The 13,503-nt window shown below is 46.6% G+C and overlaps 1 protein-coding gene across 1 annotated transcript in view; it reads left to right on the top strand.

The window, feature by feature from the left end:
• Positions 1–7,728: 7,728 nt before the first annotated feature.
• The window catches only part of PPIL6 (peptidylprolyl isomerase like 6), a 58,248-nt gene continuing 52,473 nt past the window's right edge, over positions 7,729–13,503 (top strand). Inside the window, exon 1 of the mRNA XM_073675836.1 lies at positions 7,729–7,880. Coding sequence (XP_073531937.1) covers positions 7,800–7,880 — 81 coding nt within the window. The 5' untranslated portion in view covers positions 7,729–7,799. The remainder of the gene's footprint in view (positions 7,881–13,503) is intronic.

Raw genomic sequence — 13,503 nt, 5'->3', positions numbered from 1 at the left:
CTGTGTCGGAGGCAAAGAAGGCGTATGCCTCCTCCGCTGAATACCGTGATTGGGATGAGCGGTACATTTTTTGTGTGTGTGTACCAAATTTTATTCAGGTGTGTGTTTCTGAGTGTTTGGTGTAAACTTTTTTTATTTTGAAGAAAGACAAAAAAAAATCTAGAAAGAAAAAGATAAAAATAAATATAAACATTTGGTAAAATAAAAAACAAACTAAAGTGACATCAGTAAAAAGAAAAAAATACTGAGCGTCTGCAACTATCTGACTCTAATCCTAACTATTTTCAGTAAATAATACTGTAGTAGATGCTGATTACTACAGTATATTTTTACTGTCCTTAATATAGCCCTATCAACTAATTTAAATTTATTTTTATTTTTTTATCACAAAGAAACAAAACCAACAACTGGATGTCGATCAGTGATATTCGTCACTGATCAGAGCTCGACTGCTGTAGGATGCACGCACGGATGTGATGAAAAAGGGGGGAAAAAATGGACAAGGGGAAAAGCAAAAAGTCATGGCCAAAAGCGACCACAGAGGCTGATCGGTGATGTCTGTCTGATCAGCGGCTCAATGGCTGCAGAACGCACGCGTGGAGGTGGTGCAAAGGGGGGAGGGGAGAAAAAATGGATAGGGCAAAAAAGTCCTGACCAAAAGCGAGCATGGGTGCCCATCAATGATGTGCATCACTGATCATCATTCAGCGGCTTCAGGGCGCACAAAAAAATTGCCCAAAAAAGTGAGCGCTCAAGTACTGATCAGCGTTCGGCGGCAGAAGGGGGGTGCGGAAGGGGTTAAGAGGGGGTAAAGGGTGGATTAGGAAAAAGAAATGGGGTCAAGAAAGGATCAGGAACATCTTTCAAGTACAGCAACAGCAGTGATGGCACAGGTTAAAATTGTCTTTTACACCAGAAGTTCCGGCAGCAGAACAGCCCAGTGACCGCCCTGCAACGTCTCCAAGCTGGAACGAGTCAATGCAGGGTGATCACTGTGAGGTCAGACCACATCTCTGCTCACGGATTGGTGCGATCGGATGTCATTGTCCGATCACTCCAATCAGCTCTGGGGCTGGTGATGCTGCTATTGCTAAGCTCCAGCCTATGCTCGGTGCTGTTACAGTATCGATTATAGCTGGACCTCAGTGTTTCAGGCAGTTTCATTGCCTGAAACACTTAAATCGTTGTGATTGACTGTTCAGTTCTGAACAGCCAATCACAGCGATCATAGTTGTGACTACAAGCCCTGGTGCACTGCTATAAGAATCAGTAGGCACCTTAATGCAATCACCGGGAATTCCTTCCCTTCCATGACTTATGGATGCGTCAAAGGTCGTGAAGGGATTAAGGGTAGATAAGGTATGCTTTTCATCTTCCAAAAGAAGCATTATAAACCTAAGGGAGCTAGAGATAGCCTCCATTTTTCAGATAAACTAGGGGTTTTTGTAATGAATACCGGGACTAAGAGATACCCTGAGGTGGCGGGGAACAATCCCAGCCCTGATGTAGTTATAAAGGCTTTTGAATTCCCACCAAGAGGTGATCTGGTCCTTATATACTTTTTTCAGTTCTTTAAAAGAGTCATGCTCCACGGCTCCCGGAAGTAACGTGCGCTTCATCACTAAGCAGTTAAAGATGCAGGCGCCACAACGCAGCACCAGGGGTAATGCTTTTAACCGCTGATGCGGTATCCATAATATAGCGCTGGATGCATCATTCTGTCCGAAACCGGTATAAACTGCTTCTGCGCAGTGTGGCCAGAGTCAGAAGGAGGCATTCCAGCGTTAACAGGCCAGCACCATGAGGACATACCGCGATCTCAGGCGAGGCTGGAGGAGGAGTGTGGCACCGGAGTCTGCACCTGTGCATAGTGCAATCTCCGGCGCCATTTTATTGAAGACAAATTCGTGCATAGTGTCTTCAACAAAATGCTGCCGAACAGCGCGGCATGCGCATGCGCTGACTTCGACACCATTTTATTTCGGACACCATTTTATTTAAATATTTAACGCAGATGACGCGCTGCAGGGAACGGGGGAAAGGTGAGTTGTAGTGGGTTTTTTTTTGTATGTATGGAACAACACCAGTGCAGGCAGGATGGGGAGCATATAATAGGATGGAGTACCAGGATGGGGAAGCATATAATAGGATTGGGGAGAATATACCAGGATGGGGGACCAGGATTGGGAAGAATATACCAGGATGGGGGACCAGGATGGGGCAGTATATAATAGGATGGGGGACCAGGATGGGGCAGCATATAATAGGAAGGGGGAGGCTATAATAAGATGGGGGAGAATATACCAGGATGGAGAAGCATATAATAGGATGGAGGACCAGGATGCTGTGGCATATAATAGGATGGGGGACCAGGATTGAGGAGCATATACCAGGATTGGGGAGCACATAATAGGATGAGAGATGAGGATTGGGGAGCATACACCAGGATGGAGGAGCATATAATAGGATAGAGGACCAGGATGGGGGGGGAGCATATAATATGAGCGATGAGGATGGGGGAGCATATACCAGGATGGGGGACCATATTCCAGGATGGAGGACCAGGATAGGGGAGCGTATAATAGGATGAGAGGCCAGGGCCAGGATGGGGAACAGGGCCGGCGTACCCGGGTAAGTGCCTCGACCATCAGGGAGGCCCCCTCGTTGTCGGGGCCCGGGCAGCTCCCCCAGCACCTGTACAGGACCGCCGGCGCAGCTGCTTGATTGCCGGTGACCAGACATGGCCGCGCTCAGTGCACTGTTCGGCTGTGTCTGCTAGTAATGACACGGCACCTTTAATTGTGCTTGTGTATCACCCCTGCCGAGTCATTACTACCAGACACAGCTGCACTGCGCACGGCCATGTCTGGTGAAGTGCCGGCAATCAAGCAGGAGCGAGGGGGCCCCCCTGATGGTCCAAGGCCATGGCTGTGATGGCCAAAGACACGCCTGAAGCTTGTTGCCGGCTTCCCCAATCCCCATATTTAAATATATTTCTAATGTGTTTGCGTGGGTGTGTCTGTATGTGCGTATATGTATGAAGTGAATGTATGATGTGTATACCTGTGTGTATGTGTATATGTATATATATGTATATATATAATTTATATTTATGTCTGTTTTATATGTGTTTTTAAGAATTTATATTCAAGCATGTATGTCTGTATGTGTACGTATCTGTGTATACAGTGGGTACGGAAAGTATTCAGACCCCTTTACATTTTTCACTCTTTTTCATTGCAGCCATTTGGTAAATTCTAAAAACTTCATTTTTTTCTCATTAAAGTACACTCTGCACCCCATCTTGACTGAAATAAACAGAAATATAGAAATGTTTGCAAATTTATTAAAAAAAGAAAAACTGAAATATCACATGGTCATAAGTATTCAGACACATATTTAAGTCACATGCTGTCCATTTCCTTGTGATCCTCCTTAAGATGGTTCTACTCAGCTCCCCAATCCTGTTATATGCTCCACTATCCTGGTCTCTCATCCTACTATATGCTCCCCCATCCTGGTTTATGCTCCCCCCATTCGGGTATGTGCTCTTCCATCCTGGTATATGCTCCCGAATCCTGGTCCCCCATCTTATTATATATGCTCCTCCATCCTGGTCTCCCATCCTATTATACAATGGGTACGGAAAGTATTCAGACCCCTTTAAATTTTTCACTCTTTGTTTCATTGCAGCCATTTGGTAAATTCTAAAAAGTTCATTTTTTTTCTCATTAAAGTACACTCTGCACCCCATCTTGACTGAAAAAAACAGAAATATAGAAATGTTTGCAAATTTATTAAAAAAAGAAAAACTGAAATATCACATGGTCATAAGTATTCAGACCCTTTGCTCAGACACTCATATTTAAGTCACATGCTGTCCATTTCCTTGTGATCCTCCTTAAGATGGTTCTACTCCTTCATTGGAGTCCAGCTGTTTTTCATTAAACTGATAGGACTTGATTTGGAAAGGCACACACCTGTCTATATAAGACCTCACAGCTCACAGTGCATGTCAGACCAAATGATAATCATGAACTCAAAGGAACTGCCCAAGGAGCTCAGAGACAGAATTGTGGCAAGGCACAGATCTGGCCAAGGTTATAAAAGAATTTCTGCATTACTCATGGTTTCTAAGAGCATAGTGGCTTCCATAATCCTTAAATGGAAAGGGTTTGGGACCACCAGAAGTCTTCCTAAACCTGGCCGTCCAGCCAAGCTGAGCGATTGTGGGAGAGGAGCCTTGGTGACAGATGTAAAGAAGAACCCCAAGATCACTGTGGCTGAGCTCCAGAGATGCTGTAGGGAGATGGGAGAAAGTTCCACAAAGTCAACTATCACTGCTGCCCTCCACCAGTCGGGCCTTTATGGCAGAGTGGCCAGGATGGGGGAGCATATAGTAGGATGAGAGACCAGGATGGTGGAGCATATAATAGGATGGGGGATCTGGATTGGGGAGCATATAATAGGATGGGGGATTAGGAATTAGGACATATGCTCCCCCATCCTAGTATATGTCCTAAATCCTAATTATATGCTCCCCCATCCTGGTTTATGCTCCCCCATCCTGGCCCTCCATCCTGTAATATGCTCCCCCCATCCTAGTATATACCAGGTTCGGGGACCAGGATGGTGGAGCATATAATAGGATGCGGGACCAGGATGGGCGAGCATATAATAGGATGGGGGACCAGATTGGGGGGGGGATATAATAGGATGGGGGAGCTTATAATAGGGTGGGGAAGCATATAATAGGATGGGGGAGCTTATAATAGGGTGGGGGAGCATATAATAGGATGGGAGACCAGGATTGGGGAGCATATAATAGGATGGAGAATCAGGATCCATATATGCTACACTGTGGACTATATTCATAGTACCTATTTACTGAGGCACTGTCACTTTTTATATTTTTTATCTATGTAGTCTACTTACCACATTGTACATTTGACCAGGGGTAATAGTTTTGGAGTGTGGTTACCATTCTGAGAGGGCAAATTGTTTCTCATTCCCCTTTTTTTTTTTATTCATTTTGATACAGACGCATCCTCACTCTTGAATTTATTTAGCTTAAGTGTATTATAGCCATACATTGTATTTTTTGCACATTTTTTTACAACAAGTATTGTGTTATACTCCATCTGTCCCCTGCCTTGTTTTTCCACCTGTTGTTTGTATTCCTTATTTGATTTTAATCTCATAACTAATAAATACTTATTTTATTTGAATATATTATTGTTGTGTAGTCTTCTGTAGGTATATTCTATTATCTAGTGATCCCTGTTGTATCCTGCGGCTGCATGAGTTTATGCCCCTTCTTTCTTTCCTTTATGGAGGATCAGTAACCTGCAGGACTATTTACAAGAACCTCACCCACGCCTATGGTGAGATTGTTCCTTTTTTTAACCCACCGTCACATACAATAAGCCTGACAGGCACATCTCTTTTACTTTCATTTCTCCTTCCTCACCAGATTGTGAGGAAATCCCCTCCCTCCAGGTAGTCTCCTGTCTCTAGCAGCTCTGTGAAACCTCATACCACAGTTGGATTGCAGAGCTTCAGGAGGACAGATATAACTGCGCTAATCTCTCAGGCTCATTGTATGTGAACACGTCACACTCAATAAGGTTGGTATTTTATGTTTTTATTCATCACAATTGTTTATTTAGCTTGTTTTATGAATGTATAGCACAAAGTGTGAGGATATTTCATAGAAATAAGGCAGATTAAAAAAGAAAGTGTGCTGCTCAGGCATATACAGTAGTTCCCTAACACATATTCCTTCTCTTGCTTCAGATTATCTGCTGAAATGGAGAGGAAAATGTACAATTTATCAAAAAACCTTGATGTTGAGGAAGTAACAAACATGCTGTTAGATGATGCAGACCCCACACTGAATGAGGATTTAGGAAAGTGAGATTGATTCTCATGATGAGGTGGAAGTATGTGAAGTGGATTCTGAAACCGAGCAAGATGGTGACAGTGATGAGGATGAAGATGTAGAATCTTATTATATGGGAAAAGATAAAAAAAAAACAATGGAACAAGAAGCCACTCCAGAAAAAACGTAGGGAACCTCAAAACATTATTACTCACCTTCCTGCAGTTATAGGAACTGCAAGTAATGCAAAAACTGCAGTTGAATGCTGGAATAGTTTATTCACAGATGACATTCTGGACTCTATTGTCACATATACCAACCAATATATAGACATTATAAAGGACAAGTTCATCTGCAACAGAACCATCAAGGCCACAGATGAAATAGAACTGCGTGCTTTTTTTGGATTATTATACCTTGCAGGAGCTTATAGGGCAAATAGACAAAGTTTGGAAGAACTTTGGAGTAAAGATGGGGATAGAGTTGAAAAATTTGGCCTTGTTATGACCATAAACAGATTCAAGCTTCTAATTCGTTGCCTTCGGTTTGACGACAGAACTACCCGAACTGAACGTAAAACACATGACCGACTTGCTCCAATTCGTGATATATTCCATTGTATGTGACGGAGGGTTAATAATAGGCTTACAACTCTTGGGATTTTTCTGATATTTATTTTGCTTGTGGAATAATTAATTGTGTCTCTGTTTTATAGCCAGGAGGCTCTTTTGATTTCATATTAAATGTTATGCTTTATACTCCTCTCTACCCTCGCTGATACTTTTAAAAACAGACACAATGATGAGAATCTGATCCAGCAAACTGATGGAATGAGGCCTAAAGCAGTCTAAGTTTTAGGCTTGGGTCAAACTTTCATCCAGAAAATTGGGACGAGTATTTTTCCACTTGTCATCCGTGTGCAGTCTGATTTTTACAGCAGCTATTACGGTAATTATTTACAAGACGATTTACAGTTTATGTTACAAAATTGCAATGTATCCGTATAAATCAGATGCTTTACTGTGGCTCCATATGGCATTTCAGTTTTCCTCGTAGCCTTGAATTGGGGTGAGTCTCAAGCGATTTTCGAAGGAAAATTGTTCACTCTGCAATTTTTTTCACATGCAGATTTGGTCAGTGAAAAAAATTGTTCATCAGCGCTGCCCCATGGAATAACATTGGTCCACGTGCGATCCATTTTTTTTAACAGATACAGTTTCCCATAATAATAACTGTAATGGATCTGTGGGAAACGCCTGACATACAGATGGTAACCCATGTGTGATCTGTTTGTGGCACTGATTCTGATCTATAATACAGATGAATGTAGCGCATGCTGCAATATTTTACACGCAGATCACCAGAGTAAAAATATTCAGGTGCTGTCCATAGGCACAAAGGCGGGTAATATGCTCATCTCACAGCGCCAAAAACATGGAGAGGAGGGTAACAGCCGCCAACATGATTGTTTTCATTACCAATTGAACCTCTTCATTGCTGAACGTTGGTTTTAAGCCTGTGTTCACATGTTACAGTCATGTCACAAATCTCACAAAGTTGGGGCCACAAGGTTTGCAAATCCACTGAAAAGAAGATATCTGCAAGGTGTGAACATAGACAAGGAGCACAAGTGTGCCAGGTGCTAAAACAAGAGGGGCTCTCACTCATAACAACCAATCAGATCAATTCTGTCATTTCCCAATCTGCTTTACCCAGATAAAAGGTGTAACGTGATTGGTAACTGCTGCCGCAGCGCCGCTTTCCGTCCCCGTGTAACGGATGGGACTGTCAGTGAGCGCTGTCTATACCGCCTCTCCGCTAGGTTCTACTACGTCACAGCGCGGGGACCAGTCAGGGCGCCTCCTTGTTGCCGGGTTACGGGGGCGTGTAGGACGCGGAGAGGAGCGGTAGTCACATCATGGCCTCGGATCGGCTGCTGCTGGAGGTTGTCGGGCTCCTCAGTGAACCCCCTTTCCACGTTGCTAAGTGTGCTGCCGAGGTAACGAGGGGATGGGCACAGGGCACTGAGCACCACCGGGCAATCTGCAATGATCTAGCAGCTGCGATCTGAACATCGGTGCGACCATTGGAACCGATTGTATACTTTATTATTCATAGTGATGCACTTTCTAATGACATCTCTCCAGCAAAGCTCAGAAAAAAAAGGAAATCCAGCGTCATAGAAGAAATTGTACTCGGTGTCAGCGAAGAGAGGTTGTTCTCTGTGTGATAACACATGTGCATCAGGGCAGACAGATCTGTGCCGATTGTGGTGTAATATCGGGGGCAGACAGATCTGTGCTGAATGTGGTGTAATATCGGGGGCAGACAGATCTGTGCTGATTGTGGTGTAATATCGGGGGCAGACAGATCTGTGCTGATTGTGGTGTAATATCGGGGGCAGACAGATCTGTGCTGATTGTGGTGTAATATCGGGGGGGGGGGGGATACAGAACTGTGCTGATTGTGGTGTAATATCAGGGGGGGGGATACAGAACTGTGCTGATTGTGGTGTAATATCAGGGGGGGGATACAGAACTGTGCTGATTGTGGTCTAATATCGGGGGGGATACAGAACTGTGCTGATTGTGGTGCAATATCGGGGGGAATGCTGAACTGTGCTGATTGTGGTGCAATATCGGGGGGGGGGATACAGAACTGTGCTGATTGTGGTGTAATATCGGGGGAATGCTGAACTGTGCTGATTGTGGTGTAATATTGGGGGAATGCTGAACTGTGCTGATTGTGGTGTAATATCGGGGGGAATGCTGAACTGTGCTGATTGTGGTGTAATATCGGGGGGGGGGATACAGGACTGTGCTGATTGTGGTGTAATATCAGGGGGGGGGGATACAGAACTGTGCTGATTGTGGTGTAATATCAGGGGGGGGATACAGAACTGTGCTGATTGTGGTCTAATATCGGGGGGGATACAGAACTGTGCTGATTGTGGTGCAATATCGGGGGGAATGCTGAACTGTGCTGATTGTGGTGCAATATCGGGGGGAGGATACAGAACTGTGCTGATTGTGGTGTAATATCGGGGGGAATGCTGAACTGTGCTGATTGTGGTGTAATATTGGGGGAATGCTGAACTGTGCTGATTGTGGTGTAATATCGGGGGGAATGCTGAACTGTGCTGATTGTGGTGTAATATCGGGGGAGATGCAGAACTGTGCTGATTGTGGTCTAATATCGGGGGGGGGATACAGAACTGTGCTGATTGTGGTGTAATATCGGGGGCAGACAGATCTGTGCTGAATGTGCTGTAATATCGGGGGCAGACAGATCTGTGCTGAATGTGGTGTAATATCGGGGGCAGACAGATCTGTGCTGATTGTGGTGTAATATTGGGGGCAGACAGATCTGTGCTGATTGTGGTGTAATATCGGGGGCAGACAGATCTGTGCTGATTGTGGTGTAATATCGGGGGCAGACAGATCTGTGCTGATTGTGGTGTAATATCGGGGGGGGGATACAGAACTGTGCTGATTGTGGTGTAATATCGGGGGGGGAATACAGAACTGTGCTGATTGTGGTCTAATATCGGGGGGGGATACAGAACTGTGCTGATTGTGGTGCAATATCGGGGGGAATGCTGAACTGTGCTGATTGTGGTGCAATATCGGGGGGGGGATACAGAACTGTGCTGATTGTGGTGTAATATCGGGGGGAATGCTGAACTGTGCTGATTGTGGTGTAATATCGGGGGGAATGCTGAACTGTGCTGATTGTGGTGTAATATCGGGGGGGATGCAGAACTGTGCTGATTGTGGTGTAATATCGGGGGGGATGCAGAACTGTGCTGATTGTGGTCTAATATCGGGGGGGATGCAGAACTGTGCTGATTGTGGTCTAATATCGGGGGGGATACAGAACTGTGCTGATTGTGGTCTAATATCGGGGGGGATACAGAACTGTGCTGATTGTGGTGTAATATCGGGGGGGGATACAGAACTGTGCTGATTGTGGTGTAATATCGGGGGGGATACAGAACTGTGCTGATTGTGGTGTAATATCGGGGGGGAATACAGAACTGAGCTGATTGTGGTGTAATATCGGGGGGAATACAGAACTGTGCTGATTATGGTGTAATATCGGGGGCAGACAGATCTGTGCTGATTGTGGTGTAATATCGGGGGCAGACAGATCTGTGCTGATTGTGGTGTAATATCGGGGGCAGACAGATCTGTGCTGATTGTGGTGTAATATCGGGGGCAGACAGATCTGTGCTGATTGTGGTGTAATATCGGGGGCAGACAGATCTGTGCTGATTGTGGTGTAATATCGGGGGGGGGATACAGAACTGTGCTGATTGTGGTGTAATATCGGGGGGGGGGATACAGAACTGTGCTGATTGTGGTCTAATATCGGGGGGGATACAGAACTGTGCTGATTGTGGTGCAATATCGGGGGGAATGCTGAACTGTGCTGATTGTGGTGCAATATCGGGGGGGGATACAGAACTGTGCTGATTGTGGTGTAATATCGGGGGGAATGCTGAACTGTGCTGATTGTGGTGTAATATCGGGGGGGATGCAGAACTGTGCTGATTGTGGTCTAATATCGGGGGGGATACAGAACTGTGCTGATTGTGGTGTAATATCGGGGGGGGGATACAGAACTGTGCTGATTGTGGTGTAATATCGGGGGGGGGGATACAGAACTGTGCTGATTGTGGTGTAATATCAGGGGGGATACAGAACTGTGCTGATTGGTAGGCACTGCACTAGATAAGGAAAGTGCCTCTGACTGTGGTGGCCCCTCCGATTGGTGGTCTCCTCCGCTGCCTCTTAATGGCCAGAGAAATAAGAAGTCCCCGAAGGGACCAATAAAGTGAAAGGGACGGTTGTCACAATTTGTCCCATAGGTATATAAACACAGAGATGTCCCACCCTCTTTCCTTTTCCCTGGAATCGATTGTCCTGGAAGTGCTGCAATGGAGGGTTCAGGTCAGCTAATTGAGGCCCAGCGGGCTGGGTTTGCACAGGGGGGCGAGCTCTAGTTGCAGGCCCTCATTTCTGGGCTCAGCGCTTATCCTCCTGTCCCCAGCTCTTAACCCTCTGATTCCCCAGTACCCCCGCTCCTAATGCTCACTCCCGTCGCGGCGTCTCATGCTGCGGCTCAGGCGTCGGCGTGGCGCTCGCTCCTGCCCGCCGCCGGTGGCTGCGGTGATCCAGGAGCTGACGCTACCCCCCACGTCGTCAGACTCACCTCTCCTGCCCGTGTCACGGGTGTATCAGAGGTGACAGACAGTCGCCCTGCAATTGGTTGCAGGAGATCGCTACGTTTGGCATTACAGACACCTTCTTAGATGAGAGGCTGTCTCTAGGACCTAGCGGCTACCTCCCTCTGGTAATTAGCTCCCTGGCCTGGGTGTATATATACCTGGTGTGTCTGACTTCGTCCTCTCTGGAGCTTGAGGCCAAGTTCGCATTTGTCTGGAGTCTCTCTAAAGCTAAGCATTCTCCTCCTGTTTGTCTACCCTTGTTGTCTATAGAGATTAGTGGAGATCGACTAGTGCTCATCTCCTCCCATCCCTAGCCTTAGCCATACGCCAGGGAAAGACAGGGTGAGGCACGCGTGCGGCGATTGCTGAAAAGGCAATATAGGGACGGTAGTTGAGACAGGGTGACACTAGACCAGATTAGGAGGTCTCCACTTCCCCCTCTCCCTAGTGTCTGGGCTCCCTTTCCCTCTTCACTCTGTGTTGCTCTAAGTCTTTCCCACACCTGGCGTGACACCCTCTCTGCCGTGGCGGAGTGCCCTGGAGAGCGCCCTCCAGAGCGCTTCAGGCACAGCACGCCGCTGTCACGCCGAAGCCGCTGGCCACAATGTGAAAAGTCTCCGCCTCTTCAGCACAATACAGAGGCAGAGCACAGTGCTGGCTGGGAATTCTCAGCCAGGCGCTGTGCTTTCCCTCCCCCTCAAGCCACCAGAGAAAAGCCACCATTACAAATTAAAATAAACGTACCCAAAAAAGCACACATAACAATACCCCACCGGCATTCGCTGCCAGGCACGCATTCACCTCTGCGCCCCATGAAATAACAGTAGCCCAGCTCTCATCTGTTCACCTCGGCAGCAACATTTGCGTTGCAGGGGACGCATTTAACCCTGCGTCCCACGTAACTACAGCAGCGCAGGCCCCATCTGATCCCCTCAGTTTCAACGTGCCCTTTACACCCACCAGCTGGCCACAATTAGTACCCACATGCCCCAGTGGGATACCCGTAAGCGTAGCCGAACCCCCCTCTCCCTTCACAGAGAAAGAGAGACACCAGGCGCACTCGCCGCAGTTTCTCTGAAGATACATCCACATTCTCACACACGTCACTGCACACGCCAGCGAGGGAAGCGGATGACACATTCACGCCAGAGAGATAGCACCCCGAAATACTTAGGAAAAAAAAAATCCAAAAAGAAGTAGCTCTAGGCAGAATAGCAGGCCCCTTCCCAAAACCACCATTCAGCAACCCGAGAGTTTCCCTGTTGGGAATAATCCCCAAAAAAGAGCCAAGTTCATTCCCCCTTATCCACCATCTGTCGTACCCCAAAGGAAAGTCGGTCTCTTATGCGTCCTTCGACTGAGTAGTAACGTTAGTACGCGATGCGGGGCCAGGAGCGCTGCTCGCAAAATCAGACATAGAATCTGCCTTTCGCCTACTACCGGTAGACCCCGATTGCTTATACCTGTTGGGATGCCAAGTGGACAACGACTACTTCTACGACACTTGCCTCCCTATGGGTTGTTCAATATCTTGCTCTTACTTCGAGCTATTCAGTTCCTTCCTGGAGTGGGTGCTGAGGTACGAAACTGGCAATTAGTTCGTCACACATTACCTAGATGACTTCCTATTCGTTGGACCCAAAAACTCAAACCAATGCCAATCACTACTGAACAAATTTAAAAACATCTCGCGACGGTTCGGAGTCCCACTCTGCTCAACAAAAACCGTAGGCCCCACAACAAAGCTGTCTTTCTTAGGCATCGAAATTGACACTACGGCAAGGTTGTTCTGCCTCCCGATGGAAAAAATACAAAAAAAACATTACACCTGATCGAGGGATTTTGCACAGTACGGAAAGTAACACTACAGCAGATGCAAGTGTTACTAGGGCTCCTCGTGTTTGCGAGCAGGGTGATGCCAGTCGGCAGGGTCTTTTCTCGTGGCTTATCACTCGCAACAAAAGGGGCTTCAAAACTGAGTCATAGAATCAGAATCAACAGGCAGCTATGGGCGGACTTAGAAGTGTGGAAAACTTTGTTACAGTCATTCAACGGTCACACGTTATTCATGTCAGCAGAAACATCCAACAATGACCTAAAATTATTCACCGGAGCGGCAGAATCGGTCGGTTACGCAGCGATACTAGATACCCAGTGGAGCACGGGCCTATGGCCCCCTTATTGGGCTGAGCAAGGACTGACAAAAAAACAGACACTCCTCGAACCCTTTCCTATAGTGGCAGCACTAGAACTATGGGGCACGCGCCTGGCAAACAAAAACATCCCTTTCCTAACAAAAAACACCAGCCTGGCGCACTGCATAAACAAGATGGCATCATTTTCCCCTCCAGTGCTAGGCCTCCTACGCCGGCTAGCACTACTGTGCCTAAAA

Source organism: Phyllobates terribilis, unplaced genomic scaffold (genome assembly GCF_046119375.1).
Source record: "Phyllobates terribilis strain yellow unplaced genomic scaffold, ASM4611937v1 Scaffold_3__8_contigs__length_932513732, whole genome shotgun sequence".
NCBI classification, from domain to species: Eukaryota; Metazoa; Chordata; class Amphibia; order Anura; family Dendrobatidae; genus Phyllobates; species Phyllobates terribilis.
This window is presented reverse-complemented; position numbering and strand designations above follow the sequence as displayed.